This window comes from Aulostomus chinensis, chromosome 24 (assembly GCF_037954235.1).
Source record: "Aulostomus chinensis isolate RoL2024-O1b breed Wild chromosome 24, RoL_Achi_v1.0, whole genome shotgun sequence".
Taxonomy (NCBI): Eukaryota; Metazoa; Chordata; class Actinopteri; order Syngnathiformes; family Aulostomidae; genus Aulostomus; species Aulostomus chinensis.
Window position 1 is genome coordinate 2,175,456 of NC_141343.1, and position 20,626 is coordinate 2,196,081.

The window sequence follows — 20,626 nt, forward strand, 5'->3', positions numbered from 1 at the left end:
ATAGCACCTTGGATGCCTTCGACCTTGAGCTTTAGAAGGGTTACACAGGACCTTCCACCGAAATATTCCTGAAATTATCCTAGAAAAGCATAACAAATGTCCCAAAAGGCACCGTTATTAAATGTATTTTAGGCTCACATTAAAAATATCAGCCCATTTGCACAAAATCCCCTTGCCCTCCAGGGTTCGTGCTCCTTGTACATGCTAACGGTTGCTAACGGATGCTCACTTCCTCTCTCCAGACCCTGAAGGCAGTGAGAGTAAAAACATGCCCTCTTCTATCTTTGACTCTGGTGCTGACACTTGCGCTCAGAAATAGCAGTTTAAGGTAAGATGGAGGGTCCTCCTCCTCTGCTTCGCTTGGTATAAGAAGCGGATCTCTCTCCATTTAGTTCCATCTCTCAGTGAAAATGGGTCACCTTTCTTCTATCTACCTGGGTAAGTATAACCTCTCTACTGTGAACTGTCTAGAGGTTTCCAAGCCCTGGAAAAGTCCATTTCTGGGGCTCATTAAGAGAAAGCTTCTTTGTTTGTTTTGTTTCAGTTTACAGTGGGTTCAAATATGGATTTGGACAATAAAACTTTTTTTTTTAATAATAATACAATAACAATGAGTTCAATTGAGGTTGCTTGGCTTTTTTCCTTATTAAAAATGAACAAACTCAAATGAGGAAGAAAATTCCTCATTCATCTGGCACTCACCCCAAGCTGGACTTGCCAACTACTTTTTCTAGGCAAAGAGGACTTTCAAGAATTCAACGTGTGGTTGGCTAAGTGAGGAGGCTGCTGGAATTGAGGACAGATGTAACTGTATTGCAGGCCTGGCCAAGCTGCATGCGGCTCTTCGCCCGGTTTCATGTGGCTCTTACGTTCATATCAAAGTTTGTGTTTGTGTTGTTTTTTTTAATGTGCGTGTTCGCTTCGCTTGCGTTCAATTCGGTATCTTCGTCAAACGTGCATGACTTGGGATGGGATGACTTCACTCTAAAAATGGCAGGGAATGAATGCACAGCGAAACGAAAATATGATGATGAACACGGGATGTTTTTAACAGAGTGGGAGAGGTTTTTTTTTTGTCGAACGTAATGGCAAGCCATTCTGCCTTATATGTAAGGCGTCATTGGCGCATTTCAAAACTTCAAATCTTCAGCAACTGGGAGTTTGTCTGTGTGAGACAGAACACACAACTTTCATTGTGGAAAATGACTGGCCTGTGGTCTGAGTACTGTAGGAGTCAATTTCTGTCACTATCATGTTGGTGTGTGACATTTACAATAAATCTGGCTGAACAAAGGTATGTGTGTGTGAGGAAGGGATGTGGTGATGTTCATGTGTGCCCGAGTGTATGATGTGATTTGTGGTAACACAGTGAAAATGTGGCTCTTGGTCTCTGACTGGTCGGCCACCCCTGCTGTATTGATTTCACATTTGATTTTAGCACACAGGAGGAGTTTTAGTTGTTCCATTTAATTGGACGTATCTAATGTCCTCGTCTCTGGCAGCATGCAGGGAGCATTACGTGGACTTTGAAACTGAGCACTGTTATGCACTTCAAACAAGATCTCACATATTTTACCAGCACGCCACAAGGATATGGGGTGAAAAAGAGTTTTCTCTGCATCCAGATAGAGTGCACTTTGATGCATCCCTCCAACTATTCACATGTCCTTCAAACTCCCTCTCAAACTGGTGGCTCAGATCTGCCACCTCTTTCAGCACATGAGATGTAGCACACAAGCGCCGGTGTGACTGAGGGGAGGCAGCTGCTCATCGCACGGATAAAGTTCAGCCTGTCGAATTTTTAAAAACGCCTCAAGAGAAGATCTACAGCTGACTTCCATCGAGTGTCCTGAAGCCAACGAACCAGGTCAGAAGGCAGTGGTACAGATGATGTTGCCATGGCTGTGACAAAGAAGAAACCGCACACGTGCAACGTGTCAGTTATGGCTGTCCACAGACAAAAGGAGAGGCGTCTTTCAATTGTAAGTTGTAACCAACACTTCTTTGGTGCCAGCTCGTACTGGACCTCTTGCAGAGTTTGGGGGTAACTGGGAAGACGGCGGCCGCAGAAACAGTTGGTCAGTCATGAGACTAAATGATTCACTGCGTGGGTGTTTCAGTCTCCTGTTTTGCACATTTCATCTTTATTTGTAAAAGCATAAACCATCTCTATTAAGTGTAAAAAAATAAATAAATTATGTTGCAAATTTTAGGTAATTTTTTTGTTCGTGAAGTAAACAAAAAGCACGTCAACTCTTCTAGACAGTCATTTGTTTGCTGTAATGAAATGTGTTACATGTGCTAGACGTGTTGTTTAATTTTACAAACTTAAGTACTGCAATATTACATCAGTGGTAAACAAAGCTTGTATACAGCATTTACCTGCAGTTTTCTACAAAATGTACTTTTACAATTTACTAGTTTTTTGTATTGCTGCAACTGGTTTACTCTTTCGTCCCAGTCAATTTTGAAGTAGAGTAAATATATTCTCACCACATGTATACCTGGTAGATAAACTGGGGAAATATATCTGAACTTTACGGAAGTCCACATCGGGGGGCCAGGGAAAACCCTGCCTCCTGTGTTTAAAGTGTATTTTATGACTACATAAAGTTTTTTTTTTTGTCTAATAGGAGAATAATTAATTACATTGCTGACAACTATCATCCCTCTGTCTGATACTTAAATGGCCACTTAAAATGGTTCATAAGAGACACCTACAGTTGGATGCTGTCACCAACAACACACAAGCACAAGTAGCTGTCATAACTGTGCATTCACTCCATTTCAGTAGCAAAAGAGAGATTTAGAGTGTGTCCGGGGGTGCCACACACTGCCTTGTTTAATCTCTGCCAGCAGTGAGGTGGCAGACTGTCACCTTGGCACGATAAAACTCACAAAATATGATCTTTGAAGGCTGTGCTGTATGTGCTGACCGTACCGAAGTGTAGAGGTAGCCCTCGCTGTTCATGGCAACGTAGAGCCCCGTCTTGGTGCTCTGGATGGCCACTATCCTGAGCCCCACAGGAATCAAGTTGAACTGCACTGCAAAGACACAGAGAGGAAGGAAGGATGTTGGAACAATCGTTATTTCTCTTAAATGCGCAGAGAGCTTCCTCGTGGTATAAAAAGACAATCACTTTCCAGCTGTCTCATGTTTCATCCCCAGTATATCTATCAGGGCTTGGCAGTGTGGAGGGAGGGAAGGAAGGGATTATAAAAAGGAAATTTAGTAGTAAAAAGTCAGATTGCTGGTACCCCGGAGGCCTGGAGGAGTGACAGAATGGTGAATGCCATTGCTGGGGAGGGAGATAGAGTGACCACAGCTTAGCAGAAAGCAAAAGTGCCTGCTTAGAATTCGCCTCCTCCATCCTGACATGGTAAATAGCACTTTGTAATGCAGTTAGCTGAATTCTCCTCCTGTGGAGCCTTGGATTTGGTACGTAGGTACTGCGTCTGCTCTCGCTCCAGCCACTGGAGCAGCCCCCGTGTTGTGCACTTGTGTGTTGGAGTCATGAGATTGCCTACATATTTTCCTGTAATCTGTTCAGGTGCTTTTCCATCATGCACATATTTTCCCGTGGAGCGCATGAGTGTCTGTCCTCCTCAGACCTCTTGAGCGTGAGACATCTACAACAGTGCCTCGGTAGGACGTGACGCGGGAGCTTGAGTGATACTGACAAAACGGCCTCAGGCTGCCAGCTGCTCTCCGGTCACACCATCATGACGACAAAATGCTATGACAACTGCAGCCCCTGGAGCAGTTGGTTTGGATGGCGGGGGACGAGGATGACGAGGGGCAGGGATGACGAAGGGCTAGCTTCAGAAGGCTAACACAGATCTGCTCTTTCTCAAAAATATTATCAGAATCATTTCTGATCTCACAAATGCCGCCACTGAACCTTGCTGGATTAAATCTGCACATCCTATAGATCAAATGCTCTCAATCACATTATTTTATTCTGTTTGATATTCTAATCTAATAATTTAATTGAAATAAGCACAAGTGGTGCAGTGGTCAGCACTGTCCCCTCACAGCAAGAAGGTTCCAGGTTTAAGTCCCGGCTGGAGCACGGGGTCTTTCTGGGTGAGTCTCCATGTTCTCCCTGTTCCTGCTGGGTTCTCTCTGGTACTCCAGCTTCCTCCACAGTCCAAAGACATCAAGAGGGACCAGGTTAATCCAGACTCTAAATTGACCGTAGGCGTGGCTGGGAGAGCCAATGGTTGTCTGTCTCTATGTGTTGGCCCTGCCATGGACTGGTGACCCCTCAAGGGTGAACCCCACCTCTCACCCGTAGATGCCGGAATAGGCTCCACCCCCCCCCCCCCCCCCCCCGCGACCCTTAACAGGAATGAGCAACAACTCCACTCGCTGTTGCAAACAGGAGCTTTGGAATTTAATGTACAATTACAAATGAAATATTTAAAACTGATGGAGCGGTTAGCTTGCCAAACGAACTGCTAAGATCTCAAACTGCTGATAATGTTTGAATACGCATTTTTATTGCACTTATAGTTATTTCTTCCAACATATTTTGGATTATTTTTTCCACTTAAAAAAAAAATAAAAGTAAATTTTAATTGAGGGCATTTCACGGTCCACTGGAGGGCGCTCTGGGCCCACCCATGGTTTCATACCGGTGGTTTTATTGTGCGTGCAAGGCAAGCATCTCATGTTCTATGACTTTGTATAAACTTCCACCGCCGGCGTTGTTGTTTTTCATTTTGGGGGTTAAGTGACAAATTAAAGTTTGCATTATAAAGTGACAGCGTGGCGGTCAGGATGACGGATGTCTCCCAGAGATGAAAAATTAACTCCCAGCAGCAGGTTTTAGATTCATGGAGCCCATAGCGTCTATTAGACAAATCAATTTCAAATCAAAACTTCTGCCAACATAATGGATGTTAGTAATCAGATGAGGCCATGTTGGCTGTGATGGAAAAGAAAAAAACTTTTTGATGAAGTTTGAATTTGGAAGTGTTTTCTGAATCTTTTGTCTTCATTTCTACTTCAAATGTGAAGATTTATTTTACTTTTAGATGAAAAGGGAATGACGCTTACTGTCTACCGCTTCACTTTAAAAGCAGCAAAGGTTCTGTTTAAATTTTGGAATTTGAAAAGTGCCCCCCCCCCCCCACTTCACCCGCAGGGCCCTGCTTCTATTTGCTCCATCGATCTCTGCATCTCAAACAGTCGGTCTCGCAAATGAACAAGGTGTCACCAAAGACCACAGGCAGGATGACAAATAGAGCAGGGCAGGCAGGCAGACACACACACACACACACACACACACACACTGCCTAAATCCTTCTTACACTCTTCTACTCTTCTTGCTCTCTCACGTACACCTGTAGCCTAAATGACACGTGTGGGTAAGTACTTTGGTTGTAATGTGAAACATGTTGCATGTAGATATGTTTTACAAGTGTGTGTGTGTGTGGGGGGGGGGGGGTGAGGCAGCTACATAGCATTTCCATCTATAGTTGCCAGACTTTAAAGAGATTTCAGCGTGGTTCCTTGGCTCATTCTTGCCCGCCGCTCATGTGCATCAGTGGACCAAACCTCAGCATCTTTTTCACTCTCGCAGTCAAAAACAGAGTGCAAACACATCAGGAAATGTTTAATTACATAATGAGATATTTTGTCTCATGTGTTCACAGTTGCAGTAACATGCCATGAGTGTGTGACGTCAGTCTCTGGACTTGATCAGGGTACCACTGGCGTGGAAAGCAGGCATGCTAGCAAGAAGGTTAAAGCCCCTAAATTACACAGGACCTAAGACGCCAGTGGGTCTTGAGGTCATTTCCTGTTGTTTTTGTTTGTGACAGAAAAACCAGCTTCTCTCATTTAAGCGTCCCTCATCCTTGTAGCACTGCAGCCAAGCGGCAATATTATGATTCAATACCTGCTTTTTAATTGTTCCAAAAAATGCTCTGGCCTGAGTCGTGAATCAGCCTGTTATTGTCGCTAATGCTACACGAGTGGAAATCCTGACAGGTCGGTTACTTCCTACCTCTCATCCTCCCTCCATTGTCTTCTAATTCCCCTTCATCCCGCTTTTCTTCTCCCTCCCTCTTAGCATTTATCTCTCTCTCTTTTTTCCTCCCTTCAAAGAGAGAGTTTGCCTCCTTCCTCTTCCTCAAAGTCAATTAAGAAACAGACAAGGCTTTGTTTATCACACTGATAATCATAACTCGCTGCCTGGATAGTCATTTGACACATTTGTGTTTGCAGCTAGATTGATCAAAAGTTTTGTCAGGGAGGAAGTGGGAGGGGAGAGTAAGGAGAGGGGAGGAGGAGTTGGGGGGGTGTTAACAGGGAGGGAGGAGAGTTGCCAAATCAATCTCACAAGTCAATTTGAGGCTTGAGATCATCTACACAATAAATAAACAAGCAGAGAGCGGAGATGGGAGGAGGAGGGCGGGGCGGCCGAGCAGAGGGAAGAAGAGTGAAGCAGTTCAAATGCGTCGGCAGGCCAGCGCACTTGCGCCACCGCCGCCACTCGCCTCTCTTGTGTTGTGTTGCCCAGTTAGTCTCCACTGGAATGAGAAGAGGATTATAGTTATCCGAGTGGAGTCACACAGAGTTTAACTTCTGCTTTTTATCCTGTTTCTTGTGTGAGATAGGCTGAGTGGGTGAGCATTGTGATGCCGTGGCTGGGGGGGACAACAACAACACTCCCTGCTCTGGAAAAAAAAAACCCAACTCGCTCATGTACAAGATCTAGTTCTCCGAAGCGAGCGGAGGAGTGTTCAGAGAGACTAATGGACTTGATGGACTGAGTGACAGATTTATCCTATGACTTGGTGCGTACATTACTGTGATTGTTAGTTACATACCTGTTGAGCTTGACAGGTTTCGACTTCAGGTATCATGATATGCTAAAATACAGATACAAGAGGAACAGATGCTGTCTAGCGGCCACAGTCATTATGACCACACGACGTAGGGCTGGGCACTGAAAGTTCCAACTGAATTTAGTGAGTACCAGGTTGGGCTGCACGGTGGTCAGCACCGTCGCCTCACATCAAGAAGGTTGTGGGTGGAGCCCCGGCTGGAGCACGGGGTCTTTCTGGGTGAGTCTCCATGTTCTCCCTGTTCCTGCTGGGTTCTCTCTGGTACTCCAGCTTCCTCCACAGTCCAAAGACATCAAGAGGGGACCAGGTTAATCCAGACTCTAAATTGACCGTAGGTGTGACTGTGAGAGCCAATGGTTGTCTGTCTCTATGTGTTGGCCCTGCCATGGACTGGTGACCTGTCCAGGGGGAAGGCTGCTGGGATAGACTCCACCCTCACACGACCCTTGATAGGAATAAGCAGACATGGATGAATGGATGTTGTTTTAGTTTGCTTCCTATTTTTCACCTTTTTGGGGGTGGGGGGTGGGACTGGAATAAGGAACCGTTAGAAACCCGAATTGATGAGCAGAACTGAAATCAGATTCATAAAAATCCTTATGCTACCCATCCCTACGCACAGGTAGGAAGTCAAACAACAGCAGTAGAAGGTGAGAAAACTCCAGCTGAAGCTGATTTTGAACGTACAGTAGGTAGGACTGGTTCCAAAAGAACGTTCCGTTTTGCTGGCGCGGCCGTCCCAGCCCATGACTCCTAACCTGTGCTTGATGTGTTCACTTCTCCTCTTGACCCAACCTGACTGTGCGCACCAGTGATGATTTATATGGTTTTTACAGGTTAGAGGACTTGTTGCAGTGAGTCTGCGTGTTCTTCTCTTGGCTTTAGCTTGGTAGTTCAGTCAGTTTGTGAATCGTGAAAATAAGGTTTGCTCAGATTGCAACGCTGATGAGGAGTGATCCATCCTATAACCAGGAATGAGCTGGATGTGGTGGAGGGGAGGTATGGGTGGTGGTTGGAGGGGAGGTATGGGTGGTGGTGCATGGGTAGGGGCCAACACCCCCCACAGTAAGGCACACGTGATGCGTGTGAATTAATTGGAATTTGTGTAAACTGTTCATTTCTCTGCTGCCCTCGTCTGCCCCCCCCCCCCCCCCCACACCTTGGATGGCAACTTCTACTTCAATGTAAAATGACATTCTGTCTTGGATGGAGGGACTCACAGTAGCCTGGACGTCTGTGGTGTGAAGCTGCTTATTGTGTCCTCCATCATTGATTTCTCATCTCACCACCACTGTTCATGTCTGTTTCCTGAGTGCCTCAACCACAGATGGACCACCGCACAATTCCTGGACCTCTTACCAGCAAAAGAAAAACCTCAAGTGTTTTACAAAAATTAAGTATTAAAATAGAATAAAAGAATAAAATAGAATTAAAGACCACCGGTGGCACGAGGGGTCGAAGCGAATTCAGACGATAACCTCAGTCGTGAAAAGAACTTGGCTTTGGGAACTGGTTTGATCAGGAAGCTGGTAACCGATTGAAATTTATAAGGCGATAAAAACAGTCATTGGGACGGAAGGGATCACCAGCACCTGCTCTAAGCCTGAAGTCTTGACGGGCTCAGTTTTGAGGCTGACAGGAGGGCTGAGCAGCCGCTCCCCCTCAAATCGATTTGGCTTCACTCCGTTTTTGGGACACCCTTCATCGCGGCGGAGGTTCCACGTGAATGCGTCGGATCAGGTCAAGCGCCGGTGGTCAGGAGGAGGGAGTGTTAGCGGTGGAAGTTAAGAACCTTTGTGGCAGTAAAATGACACCTGAACTGATGACGGTGTGGAAAAGTGGATTTGCATCTGTAATAAATAAAACAGCCTCCCTTCATTCACACATTGACCTTGTAAAAAAAAAACAACGAGGGTTTAAAAGACTCAATATGAGATTAAATGTCTTGTAGCTGACGCTTCACAGCTGATTTCCCTGGTGGTCAACGGCTCTGATGACAAGACAACCACCTTCACTCTCCGTTATTCAACTTCCACGTGCTCCCGCAGGGTTCCCACTCCATAACTGATCTCTGCATGCTTTTATCTGTCTTCCTTTCAGTCCATCTCTTGTTCCCTTGTTACTTTTCTCACCTCCTCTCCTGTTTTTTTGCACCTCCCTGTGATGAATTAACCTTTTCCTTATCGTAGTCTGTGTTTTTGTACGTCCCTCCATTTATCTTCCTTATTTGTTCCCTTTCAATTTCCTCGTTGCCTACCGTCGGTCTCTCCCTTGAAAGGAAAACTCTTCCATTTCTTGTCCATTCATCTCTGTCCTATTTTACCCAGCAGCCTTCTCAGTCTGTATCTTCATCACTCTCTCTTCTTGTCTCTCCTCTGTATCATATCTCTGTTTTGGTCTTCCTCTCATCCTCACCAGCCTGCTCTTGTACTCTTTTACCTCTGCCAGAGATTTTTTGCTTTCGATGTTAACACTTTTTTTTGGTCTCCTTGAACGCTGCAGCTCGCACACAGAGAAAAGTCTTTGATTTTTTTTTCTGTCTGCCCTCTACGAGGAAGCCTTATCAAGCACTGGGGAAAGAGAGAATGAGAGCAGCCTTGTTCCAGAGCAAAGACACAGATAAGTAAAATTTCCCTCCAACAGCAGGAGATGGTAATTAAAGTGGATAAAAGTCAGAGAGTCACAGTCCTCCTTATGGCTCTCTGATGTACACAGAGAGAGTCAATATAGCTTTCATCTCTCTAATTTCTACTCTTTCTAGCTTTGTCTCTCTGAGTCTTCTTTCGTCTTTCCCTCATTTTCTCTCCAAGATGCAGAATTCCGACAGACCGTCGTCATCTCCCGCTCTCTCCTCTCCCTGATTGATTTGATGTTATTTAACCTCCCTTCCACCTGAAGAAAATTAGATCCGACGTCATATGTTTAGATTTCAAACTAGAGGGCGCTGTGAGGTCATAACCTCCGCCAGGGTGATATGACGTCCCAAAAACTGAACTGATTGTTCGTCAAGTATCTGAATCCAACCTCAGCTTTTCCACTGAAGTGATGATGACACACTTGGAACGATAGTGACCTTGTGATTCTTTGCACGTTACCGACAGGTCAACGAAAACAAAAACATAGAAAATAGCTCAGACTGCTAGCTGCAGTGCTTGGGAACGTTGGGAGCAGGGTTGCACAACTGGAAACATCTTTTTTCTGTCGGGTTTCATTTCAGCTCCGCGGGTTTCGGACTGCAGCTGAATACCCCGCCGTGCCTCAGAAATATCCCGAGGACATGCTTCTGCACAACACGAATACAAATCCAAACCTCTCTATGGTAAATTAGTATAAGTAATTATGACTACGTAGCCAAAAACAGCAGTATAGTCCTTTAACAGCATCTCCTTCTCCAATGAATAGCTAATAAATCTCAACTCCCTCAGCAATCCCTCCCCCCCTAGATTTATTACATAACGGCCTGGAAGAGCCAAGAACGGGAAGGAGAATGAGGAGTGCTGGAGGAAGGCGATGGCAGCTCCTCTGACCTCCTAACAGAGGGTGGAGACTCAGTGATTGAGGAGCCATCAGCCGAGTGCCAGCTGCTCCTCCTGCTCCCTCCCTCCCTTCTCTCTCTCTCTTTCTCTGCCATCCTCACGTTTCACCCCTTCCTCGCACTTCCTCTCTCTTCCTCTGCCAATCCGCCTTGTCTCGCTGGCTCTGTTTTCGCTGGCGTGTTCCACCGTGCCCTCTTCTCTTCTTTGATCCTCTCATCCCTTTTTCTCGCATTTTGCTTTTAATATGCAGTCACTTCCAGATTTGTGACAACTTCCTCTATCGCCTAGTTACGGAGGCCCTGAGGGGGAGCTGGTAAAAATTTGATAAAAGTATTGCAAGGCCTTATAAAACCCATTTTCCTCAGTTCTTGTTCTGCTGCATTCTTTCACATTTCATCCCGAAACCGACCTTTACCTTCATTGTCTCGCCTGTATTGTAAATATCTTTGAGGTGAAAGACGCTGCTTCCCCTCTGTGTTCCTGCCCCGCAGAGGCCAACCGGTTCAGTCAGTCACACATCGGGTCAAACCGGGTCAGCGCAGAGGGAAAAGTCAGGGTCACAGCAAGCGAGAGAGGCAAGAGAAAGCAGGCAAATCCTACAGGAGGCCCTTTAGAGAAAAGCTTATTTATGTGTTTTTTGGGGGGGTAAATGTGTGAAATTTGGATTCACACTGAATCAACTCCCAGAGCGACTACTAAAGATAAGCCTGACAATCCCCTAAGCACACACACACACACACACACACACACACACACACATGACGGGCTCGCACATCCCTTCCTGTTCTGTGCAGCCGGGTAGATGATTGTGCCACTGATTGATACTCAGTCACAATGATGATTCCTGCATGAATGACATCAAATTAAAAAAACAAAACATGGCACTGTACAGCATTACGATGGGCCCCACCTGTCACCCAGCCAGCCTGTCCCCTGAGAATACACAGCACCAAGGTTGCTGTTGAAGCAGATCCTGGGGTTGATGCAATAATAGCTGTAATAAAAGGGACCGTAATCAGATCCATGTAAAATCTTTCTATGTGACCTCCACTGACTGATGTTTAATAACCCGGCACTCCAGGAGCACTGTTACGCAACACCGGTCTTTACATCTGTCTGGAAACGAGCCCTGTTTGCCTTCAGATACGCCCCACCATGTAACGCGATGAATATTTCAGATTCAACATGAGGATGTTTAAAGTTCAGCAAGCGGCAGCGGTGGGTGTTTGCTTGGGCGTAGGTGTGCTGCTGGGCGAACGCAGGTCTGATCAGTTCCTGGAGCAGTGCTGATGTCCGATGGGATTATTAGTGGCTTTGAATCTATCAGGTCTGGGAATTTTCAGAGCTACTGTAGAGCTACTTCTGTAGAGCTACTGTAGAGCTACTTCTGTAGAGCTACTGTAGAGCTACTGTAGAGCTACTTCTGTAGAGCTACTGTAGAGCTACTTCTGTAGAGCTACTTCTGTAGAGCTACTGTAGAGCTACTTCTGTAGAGCTACTGTAGAGCTACTTCTGTAGAGCTACTGTAGAGCTACTGTAGAGCTACTTCTGTAGAGCTACTGTAGAGCTACTGTAGAGCTACTTCTGTAGAGCTACTTCTGTAGAGCTACTGTAGAGCTACTTCTGTAGAGCTACTGTAGAGCTACTTCTGTAGAGCTACTGTAGAGCTACTTCTGTAGAGCTACTTCTGTAGAGCTACTGTAGAGCTACTTCTGTAGAGCTACTGTAGAGCTACTTCTGTAGAGCTACTGTAGAGCTACTGTAGAGCTACTTCTGTAGAGCTACTGTAGAGCTACTTCTGTAGAGCTACTGTAGAGCTACTGTAGAGCTACTTCTGTAGAGCTACTGTAGAGCTACTGTACAGCTACTTCTGTAGAGCTACTGTAGAGCTACTTCTGTCGAGCTACTGGAGAGCTACTTCTGTAGAGCTACTGTAGAGCTACTATAGAGCTACTTCTGTAGAGCTACTGTAGAGCTACTATAGAGCTACTTCTGTAGAGCTACTGTAGAGCTACTGTAGAGCTACTTCTGTAGAGATAGAAAGAAAAAACACACGTCATGTTACGTCCACACTGTATAATTTTGGACCTCAATTTAAATGCATTACGTAGGAAACCCTTTGACTGTGTCTCTGCAATAAATAGCACCACATAGACAGTGCAGTCCAGACAGGGTCAGGACCCGGACCAAAGTTTACCAAGGCAAGACTTTGTGACGGCAAGGAGACACCCAGCAAAGACTGAGACTCAGCAGGCCCAGCCTGAGTCAAGACCATTTCCTTCACTCTGAGGTTGTTTACAGTGGGTCAGTGGTTCGGTTCTTGCGTGTCAGGGAAGGCTCCTCTAAGGGGGCAGGTTCAGTTAAACAATGGAAACATGGCGAATGGCACCTCTGTGCTCGTAGGTTTCATTCAGCGTCTCAGTTGGATGGTTGTCCCTAAATGTCTGATCAGCAAACATTACCCGGAAACGTGGAGGTGAAATATAGACATGGTTACTTTACATCAGGAAAAACCTCATATCTGCCAGAATCATCATATATGTAAAAAAAAAAAAAAAAAAAATCTAGTTATGATGCATCTGAAGATTTTGACGTCTCAATTAAATACAAATTTTACAACCTGGATGTGTTGTTGCTCCGCCTCCTCCTCCCGATGGATTATATATCTGACATTGTGCTAACTTCGTGTTTTCGATCCAAACTGGTGTTCTGACAGAAAAAAATGCTGTGTTGCCACATGGGGGATATCCCATAATACAGTATTGATCTCTCTGGGAGGTTTGGAGGGACTCCAGGGGCTGATGGGATATGATGTTTTAGGCTAGTAATCAGCCACGTGATGACCCCTTTTGAGGGTTAGGGGTGTGTGTATGTGTGTGTGTGTGTGTGTGTGTGTCTGTGTGTGTGTGCGTGCGAGCAACAGAGGACGACAGCATGTTTTATGCTTTGATTCAGATCCTCAGAGGGCCATTTTATATTATTACATCATTTGCAAATACTGCAGCTGCAAGTCAAACAAAACAGTGCCAAATACTGTGAGTGAGCAAAAAAAAAAAACCCTCTTCATTAGACTGAGGTGAATATTACTGTATTAGTGCTTTCAAAAGGCTCGTCATCTGTCTTTGTTGTAAAAACAGCCACATCTACTCTGCTGCTGGTCCAGGAGCCCTAGAGGACCCTGCTACTGGTTGGGGGAAAAAAAAAAAAAGCCCAAATATATATATATATATTACTGGTACTCAGATAGCAGCAAAGTTACATGTATGATATTACATATTTTTATATCTGTGCCGCGGTTGCAGCACATTATATGACCAGATGATCAACTTGAATTATCAACTGAAAATGAGTAGATATACTTGTACACATGAGCAGCAGCATGAACCAAAAATTCAACTGTACTTAAAATGAAGTAGTACATTATTTCATTTCAGTTTTTTGCAAAGGTCTCAACATCAAAGCATTAAAGCATTACAGCAGACAATCAATAAGATCTGGACTGCAGTGGATTGGAATTCTGATTTAAAAGCAAACTTGCTCGACTTATAAAACGGAGCCTGGCGATTACATAAAGCAGCAGGTGTTGCTCTGAATAATCAGTATAGTGCTTCATTTGGTTTGTAAATATACTTGGAATATACTTTCAGAATCAGCATGTCCCATATCAGTGCCTGAGATCAGCAGGGATGTTGGGAACACCATCTACTACTCCTGGCTGCTTAATAGCAAACAGCTACTTAATCAGCCAAGACCTAGATCACACACACACACACACACACACACACACACACACACACACACACACACACACACTCACGGGTACAATACACACAGGTGAGATTTTCATATGTACAGAAGACTTATACCTGTAAGGTCAGAATGATTTTAGGCAAAACAATTAAGCATATGAAGCACTGCCGGGGATCTGCTGTGATTTATTACATAATATGAGTGAGTCCCATTTAGCTGGCATCCTCCCAGAGCCCCTTGCCAAGTGTGCATACATTTTCAGCCTGATTGATCCTAGAGTGAATCAAACCACAAAGCATGGTGGTGTTATTGTGCATTCATGTGCTGTCAGGATCAGATATATGACTCTCCTACCAGGAAGTCCCTCGTAACTATCTTTTGGCACAGAAGCAGGGGAAACTCCCAGTGGTCCATGTACTGCCTGAGCTATAAAACACACACCTTCATCAAACTAGCTGACAATATCTGTGTGTGTGTGTGTTTGTGTGTGTGTGTGTGTGTGTGTGTGTGTGAGAGAGAGAGAGAGAGAGAGAGAGAGAGAGAGAGAGAGAGAGAGAGATTCACTTACAGAAGGAGCTGCTTTCGTCCTTTGTGCCTTCCATGGTGCCATCCGGCAGCATCTGGAGGTAGAAGCCATGTCTGCAGTAGAGCCGCGTGACAATGCCCTTCAGCTGGGGCTCTGCAGAGCAAACACGGGGTTAAACTCATGTTAGCATCGGGAACACACACGCTTGTCAGTCCACATAAAAGAATGCACACATCTACAATAACCTATGAGGGTGCTCATTGATCAAACAGGAGGCAGGTGGTGATATTTATACTGCGCAATAGTCAAACAGACCAGTGTGTGTGTGTGTGCGTGTGCGTGTGTGTGTGCGTGTGTGGGTGTGTGTTGTCACTGAGCTCTTCACTGGTGACTGACAGTACTGTTATCAGCTGACCATGACACAAAGTGTGCTCATTTTTTGTTTTAAAAATGTATCAAAGGACCAGAGGAAACATACAGGAAGAGAACATAACGCTAGAACGCTTAATGCTGCAAGCGTATCCGAGACCTTCACTCACGTCGGAAGAATCTTCCAATTTGTTGCAGTCGATGAGTCCAAGTCTCTAATCTGAGCTGAACTAATGAAACTGTTTGAATCAGCTGTGTGGGGATGCGGCCGAAAACACGTAGGAGTCTGACAAAACTAAAAATAAGTTTACACAGCACTTTTCAAGTCGTCAGATCAGATCGCTGTCGTGAATCTTGAATGTTTACGATGGAGGGCGACAGGGTGTCACGCATCCCGAGCTCATTCACCAGGACACGTCCTCCGTGAGTCACTCAGGTTTTCAAACTGTGTTTGGTCACAAACACAAATGTGAGAAGTGACAGCATAAATGACATGCAAGAGACAGGACCTGTGGCCACAGAACTTCATTAGACTTTTACCCTGACAGTGCGTCACTCGTGTCTTAAAGTGTTAGCGGGCATTCTCTAGGTGCAAAAACACTGGTTTGTCCTGCACTTGCACTCAGTTTACTGTACAACAGCTCCTCATCCGACCAGCAACTCAGGCTCCAGTTTCTTTTTCCTCACATGAGTTCCAAGGGACGTGTCATTTTTGCAAATTGTTGACACACCTAAGTGCTAACTTGCAAGAGCTGAGCAAAAACTGCATTGCCTGGGCGAATGGGAAGAGAGGAAGTTCATGTCTGTTAGATAAGTAAGCAGAAACACGCATCTGCTTTATCAGCAAAGAACGAGCAGACAAGGGGTGAACACAAACTATATTCATGTTTATGTGGCTGATGCCATCTAGTGGCTGTTGTAATTATGGCCACAGGAAAGGAGGGAGTCACGTGGGGTCAGTTAAAGAGGAACAAATCCGTATATGGAGATGGAGGGAGCGGTGATGATGGAGGGGTGAGGGATGTCGGATGGTAATGAATGGATGCGTCTGGGTCCGTGATGGCGAGTTGACACCGTGCAGCTGCCAGAGCAGGGTGTCACTTTGAATGTGCGTTTCATTTAGAAATGGTCGATGGAAGCGGCGAAATTTGGAAGGAGATGAAAACCTCAAATCTAAATAAACTCAGCGGCAACATGTGGAGCGACACATGTACAGTTCATTTGTCCAACCAAGCTTAATCCTCTAAGACCTCACACTGTTTGTAGCGTATCATCCACTCTTCTTCTGAAGCTGCAGCCAGAGACGCTCCCTCTTACACTTTCCTCTGAGGCCAAACATGAGCACTTCTATCTGCGTCTACGCACCTGATGAAAATTTGAGGTTTTTTGGGGGGGGGGGTGCCTAAAATTTGCCTAGAAATTCAGCGGAAACAGGAAAAAGAGTAGCTGGTGTGAAGCAGCCGTGGCGAGCTGGACAAACCCAAATTATATATTTGTGATGCTGTTTGAGCTCTTTACTTACAAGGTTATCTCTTCCAATAAAATTCTGCTAGCAACCCACAAGCGTCTATTAGTATACGCTGCAGCAGCCACCATAAACATAGAAGGTTGTCGCTGTGATCCACGTCTGCTTTTGCCACATTATTGTCATAAAGCCCAAATTGCATAAATGATACAAACTTAAAAAGCGCAACTTAATCATCTTAATCATCATGATGAAAGCGTAATGACCCGCCTCCTGTCATCTGTTTACTCTGCTTTCAAATACCGACCGACATCGTTTACTCAATGCACGCGAAGGCATCAGACAACTGTTTGTCCCGGTGTGCCAATAAAGTGTTTTCACCCACCGCCGCTCAAAAGATGAGCCTCACTTTCCTCTAACCTCTTCTGTGTTCAGTTGTACTTTTTTTTTTTTTTTTCCAGGGGAGTGTGTGTGTGTGTGTGTGTGTGTGGGGGGGGGGGGGGGGGGGTCTCATTCGCCCATCAAATGCTTAGAGAAATTAAACAGCAGATCAGAAGACATGTCAGGATGCTGGAGTGTGTCCACAACCCGGTTTTAATGAGAAGAATCAAATATTGATGAGGAAAGAGAAGTAAGGGGCATCTGGCTGTTTGCCCTCGCTGGACAGCAGGTGTGTGTGTGTGTGTGTGTGTGTGTGTGTGTGTGTGTGTGTGTGTGTGTGTGTGTGTGTGTGTGTGTGTGTGACAAGTCTATACTTTGAGAAACAGTTGCACATTTTCAGGATTGTCTACAAGTTTTATTTCCGAAGGCAGACTGTCATTCAGAGTAAGTTTCATTCTTTTTTTTTCCTGTCCATTATTAAAGTTGTTCTTTAAATTAGCAGCTTCAAAACCATCCAGGTGGGTGAACAGGGAGGAAGGCTTCCCCTGGTCCTGCACGGTGAGCAGCTGCAGTCCAGTACCAGCACCATATCTTGATTATCTACAGAACCAAACCCCGCACCGTCTTTTCTCCTCTTAAAGAAACGAGCAGTTTGATTTCCACTTGTGCTCTTGCACTTTGGTTCACCCGTCTAAAAACATCAGAGTCAAGCTGGAAAATAAATGTGCTGCTCCCCTAAAGGAGGAAATTCATAGACCAGTTATGCAACCCTGCTGCTTCTCTTTATCTCAACTTTTCCACAATCAGTTGTTACAGCAGCATTTTTGATTAGTTGGTACGATTAAAATAAAAATTCCCAACATGGAATTGAAAGCGCAATTCTTTTTTATGCCAAGGTTTAAATATGAGTATTGAGAATTGCAAAGGAATTAACATACCAGCTATAACCAGCTGTGTCATGCTTTTTTTTTCCTTTTAAAACAAACATTTTAAACAAAAATATTCACTGAATTCATACCTCAGTTTATTAAAAATGCACCACAACTTCATGTATGTAAAATAAGAGTGTGCTGGAGGACAGGTTCGCCTGACAGGACGAACCCAAAATAAATCAAGGCTGGCTCAGGAACCATCAGGTCAACCTGCGTCATGGGGTCTCAGAGATATCAGCCCCTTTGTCACTGCACCAAAAACGTGGGTCAACACGGGTTTTTGGACACTCTGAAAGGGTTGACCCGTGTCGACCGACTCGCCAAGCGACCCGGGTGTTTGGCGGCTCGGCTCAGCTCTGCTCGGCTCGCCTGCAGTGTGAAAACGGCAACCCGCGTTGCCTCAGGTTTCACTCGACCTTCCTGTCTCATCCTGATTTTGTCACTGTGCCGCCTGTCAGGCTTCACCTGTAGCTTCTTCGGCTCCCTTCCAGACGAGCCAAAAACTCCATCCTCCTTCGCTGAATTAGCGCTTGGACATTTTCCAATCTGCGCCAAGTTGGTATGCTCTGCAAAAGAGACTACATTGCAACGCACGCAACGACAACGCAAACGTTCGACTCAGCGACGTCCATGTTGTCGTTTGTTTACCTGTCAGTGTTCCGGCGCACGTTTATGTGAAACGATAACGTCAGCGCGATGACGTACGAGAGAGAAAAACACAGGCACGCAGCCTCACAGAGGGAGTTCACACCCGGGTCTTCTGGAAGCTTGAATGCGCCCTAATGCCGAGCAAACTTGGGTCCAAAAAACCCACGTTGACACGCGTTTTTCAGTGTGAAAAGGGTGAAAATAGTGAGTGTTGCTGGGTCTCAGTCACTTGTGAAATCAGGTGTTTGCTGTTGCGGAGGGAACTGGTAGCCTCCATTTTGTGTGAAAATGTATAAGGATGGTTACTGGAGCTGCCTGAGTATGGTAGAAAAGAACATTCTTCACTACCGGAAAACTCAACACTCAATGTTCTCACATTTACTATAAAAAAGATGCTAAGGTAAGAGTGTCAGGAACGTATCTCTGTGTGAACTTCAGAAAGGTACTGGAGCTGAAGCTCATTAAATGAATCCTTGATGTGAATCAGTCAAAGAAATGCTGGGGTGGAATCCGACCCTCCACGCTGTCAGGGTGACACGTTTCAGCCTCAGCGGAGAGATTGAGTCGCTGTAACGACTGAGGAATAAAAACTCATCCATCCACTGCTGGCTGACTAGACACAGGGGTTCAAACGTGGAGTGTGGTAATCTCTAATATCCTGAGTGTTAATCCCAAATTAAGCCTCAGGCCACATACCAGGCCATGTGCTGCTTAACATCTGTCTCGGCGCAGAGCGGAACTGAGCAACAAACAGAGCCGAAGCTGACGTTGACCTTTAATGGGTCTCCACCTCCGCCTCTCCCTGTTTGGTAATGATGCTGTGATGCAAGACATTCCAAGAAAACACTGCCCCTTCACAAGGACTCTCTCTCTCACACACACACACACACACACACACACACACACACACACACACACACACACACACACACACTTTTCACTCACTCCATGTAAAAGCAAAGGTTACACATGGGAGACAATGCCGTGAGTCGTTCTGGAGGCTAATTTCGACAGCCTGCTGCTGTCTCGTTCCCACTCTAGAGGGCAGAATTTAAACTCAACCCCTGACGTGAGGGACAAAGAAATGCTGAGTCATTCAACGCGGGTTGAGGGTTGAACTCTCACCTTCGGTCAGAAGCTTTATTATGGGCTGAGAGCAGGAAGTTCCTGGGGGTCTGTAAATCAGCATCACTGTCAGGACCAGATTGATGGCATAGAGGTAGAACTACTGCGTCGTGGTCACATGACTCCACCATGGGTGCCTGTCACATTGACCTGAACCTTGACCATGTTTTTAAAAAAAACATTCCCTGAAAGCATTGCTGTGTTACTGCACTGATGTGAAGTGACAGTTACCTTGACCTTTGATCACCAAAACCTCGCAGTTCATCCTAAAATCCTGGTGGACGTTTAGTCCAGATCCTGAGATACCACCTTAAAGCGGACATATATTGTATAGCTGCGATGCTCCCTTGACCTTTGACCCCCGAAATTTCTCAGTTCATCCTTGAGTCCCAGTGGATATTTTATGTCCCAGATTTTACAAACATTCCCTCAAAGTGCTGCTGAGGTATCCGATTAACAAGAAGGTCATGGCTACCTTCCAAGAAGTCCATGAGGGAACTTCTCCACATTTGCCACAAACATCCACTGGAACTCAAGGATGAGGTCAAATGTCACTGGAACTTCTAAAGGATACATCTACAATCTACTGAGGAAGTTTCTCCAAATAAAAGCCCACGCCGGGACTCAGACGACCGCTGTGCATTGTTCCGGGGTTGACGCCTTCTGGAACCTGGACCCTGCAGTTTAAAGCCTACATTTAAAACCAAAATCAATCGTTTTGGGAGCAAATATTTGAGCGTTATCAGATAATATATTTGTCATCAGAATCCTTCATCGCAAGAACATGCTGTTGTCGTACGTGTGAATGTACACAAGGAAGATTTGTGCTGGTAATTCCACTGACATCTGACGGCAATTATGGAGTGACTTTAATAAAGACAAAGAATTTCAGCCATTAATGTCACCCTGAACCCTCCACCTGTCCAAAGTCCAGATTCCAGAGTCAGATGACAACCGGGCAGCAGCGAGTGTTATTTCAACACCCATTACACACTGCGGTTTGTAATGTCTGTGTGTGTGTGTGTGTGCGTAGCTT

At 45.3% G+C, this 20,626-nt stretch overlaps 1 protein-coding gene across 1 annotated transcript in view; it reads right to left on the minus strand.

The window, feature by feature from the left end:
• The window catches only part of fgf11a (fibroblast growth factor 11a), a 97,322-nt gene that overhangs the window by 29,152 nt on the left and 47,544 nt on the right, over positions 1 to 20,626 (minus strand). Inside the window, exons 5-6 of the mRNA XM_086196823.1 lie at positions 14,713 to 14,823; positions 2,942 to 3,045 (exon numbers count right to left, since the gene is read on the minus strand). Of these exons, the coding sequence (XP_086052949.1) occupies positions 2,942 to 3,045; positions 14,713 to 14,823 (215 nt within the window). The remainder of the gene's footprint in view (positions 1 to 2,941; positions 3,046 to 14,712; positions 14,824 to 20,626) is intronic.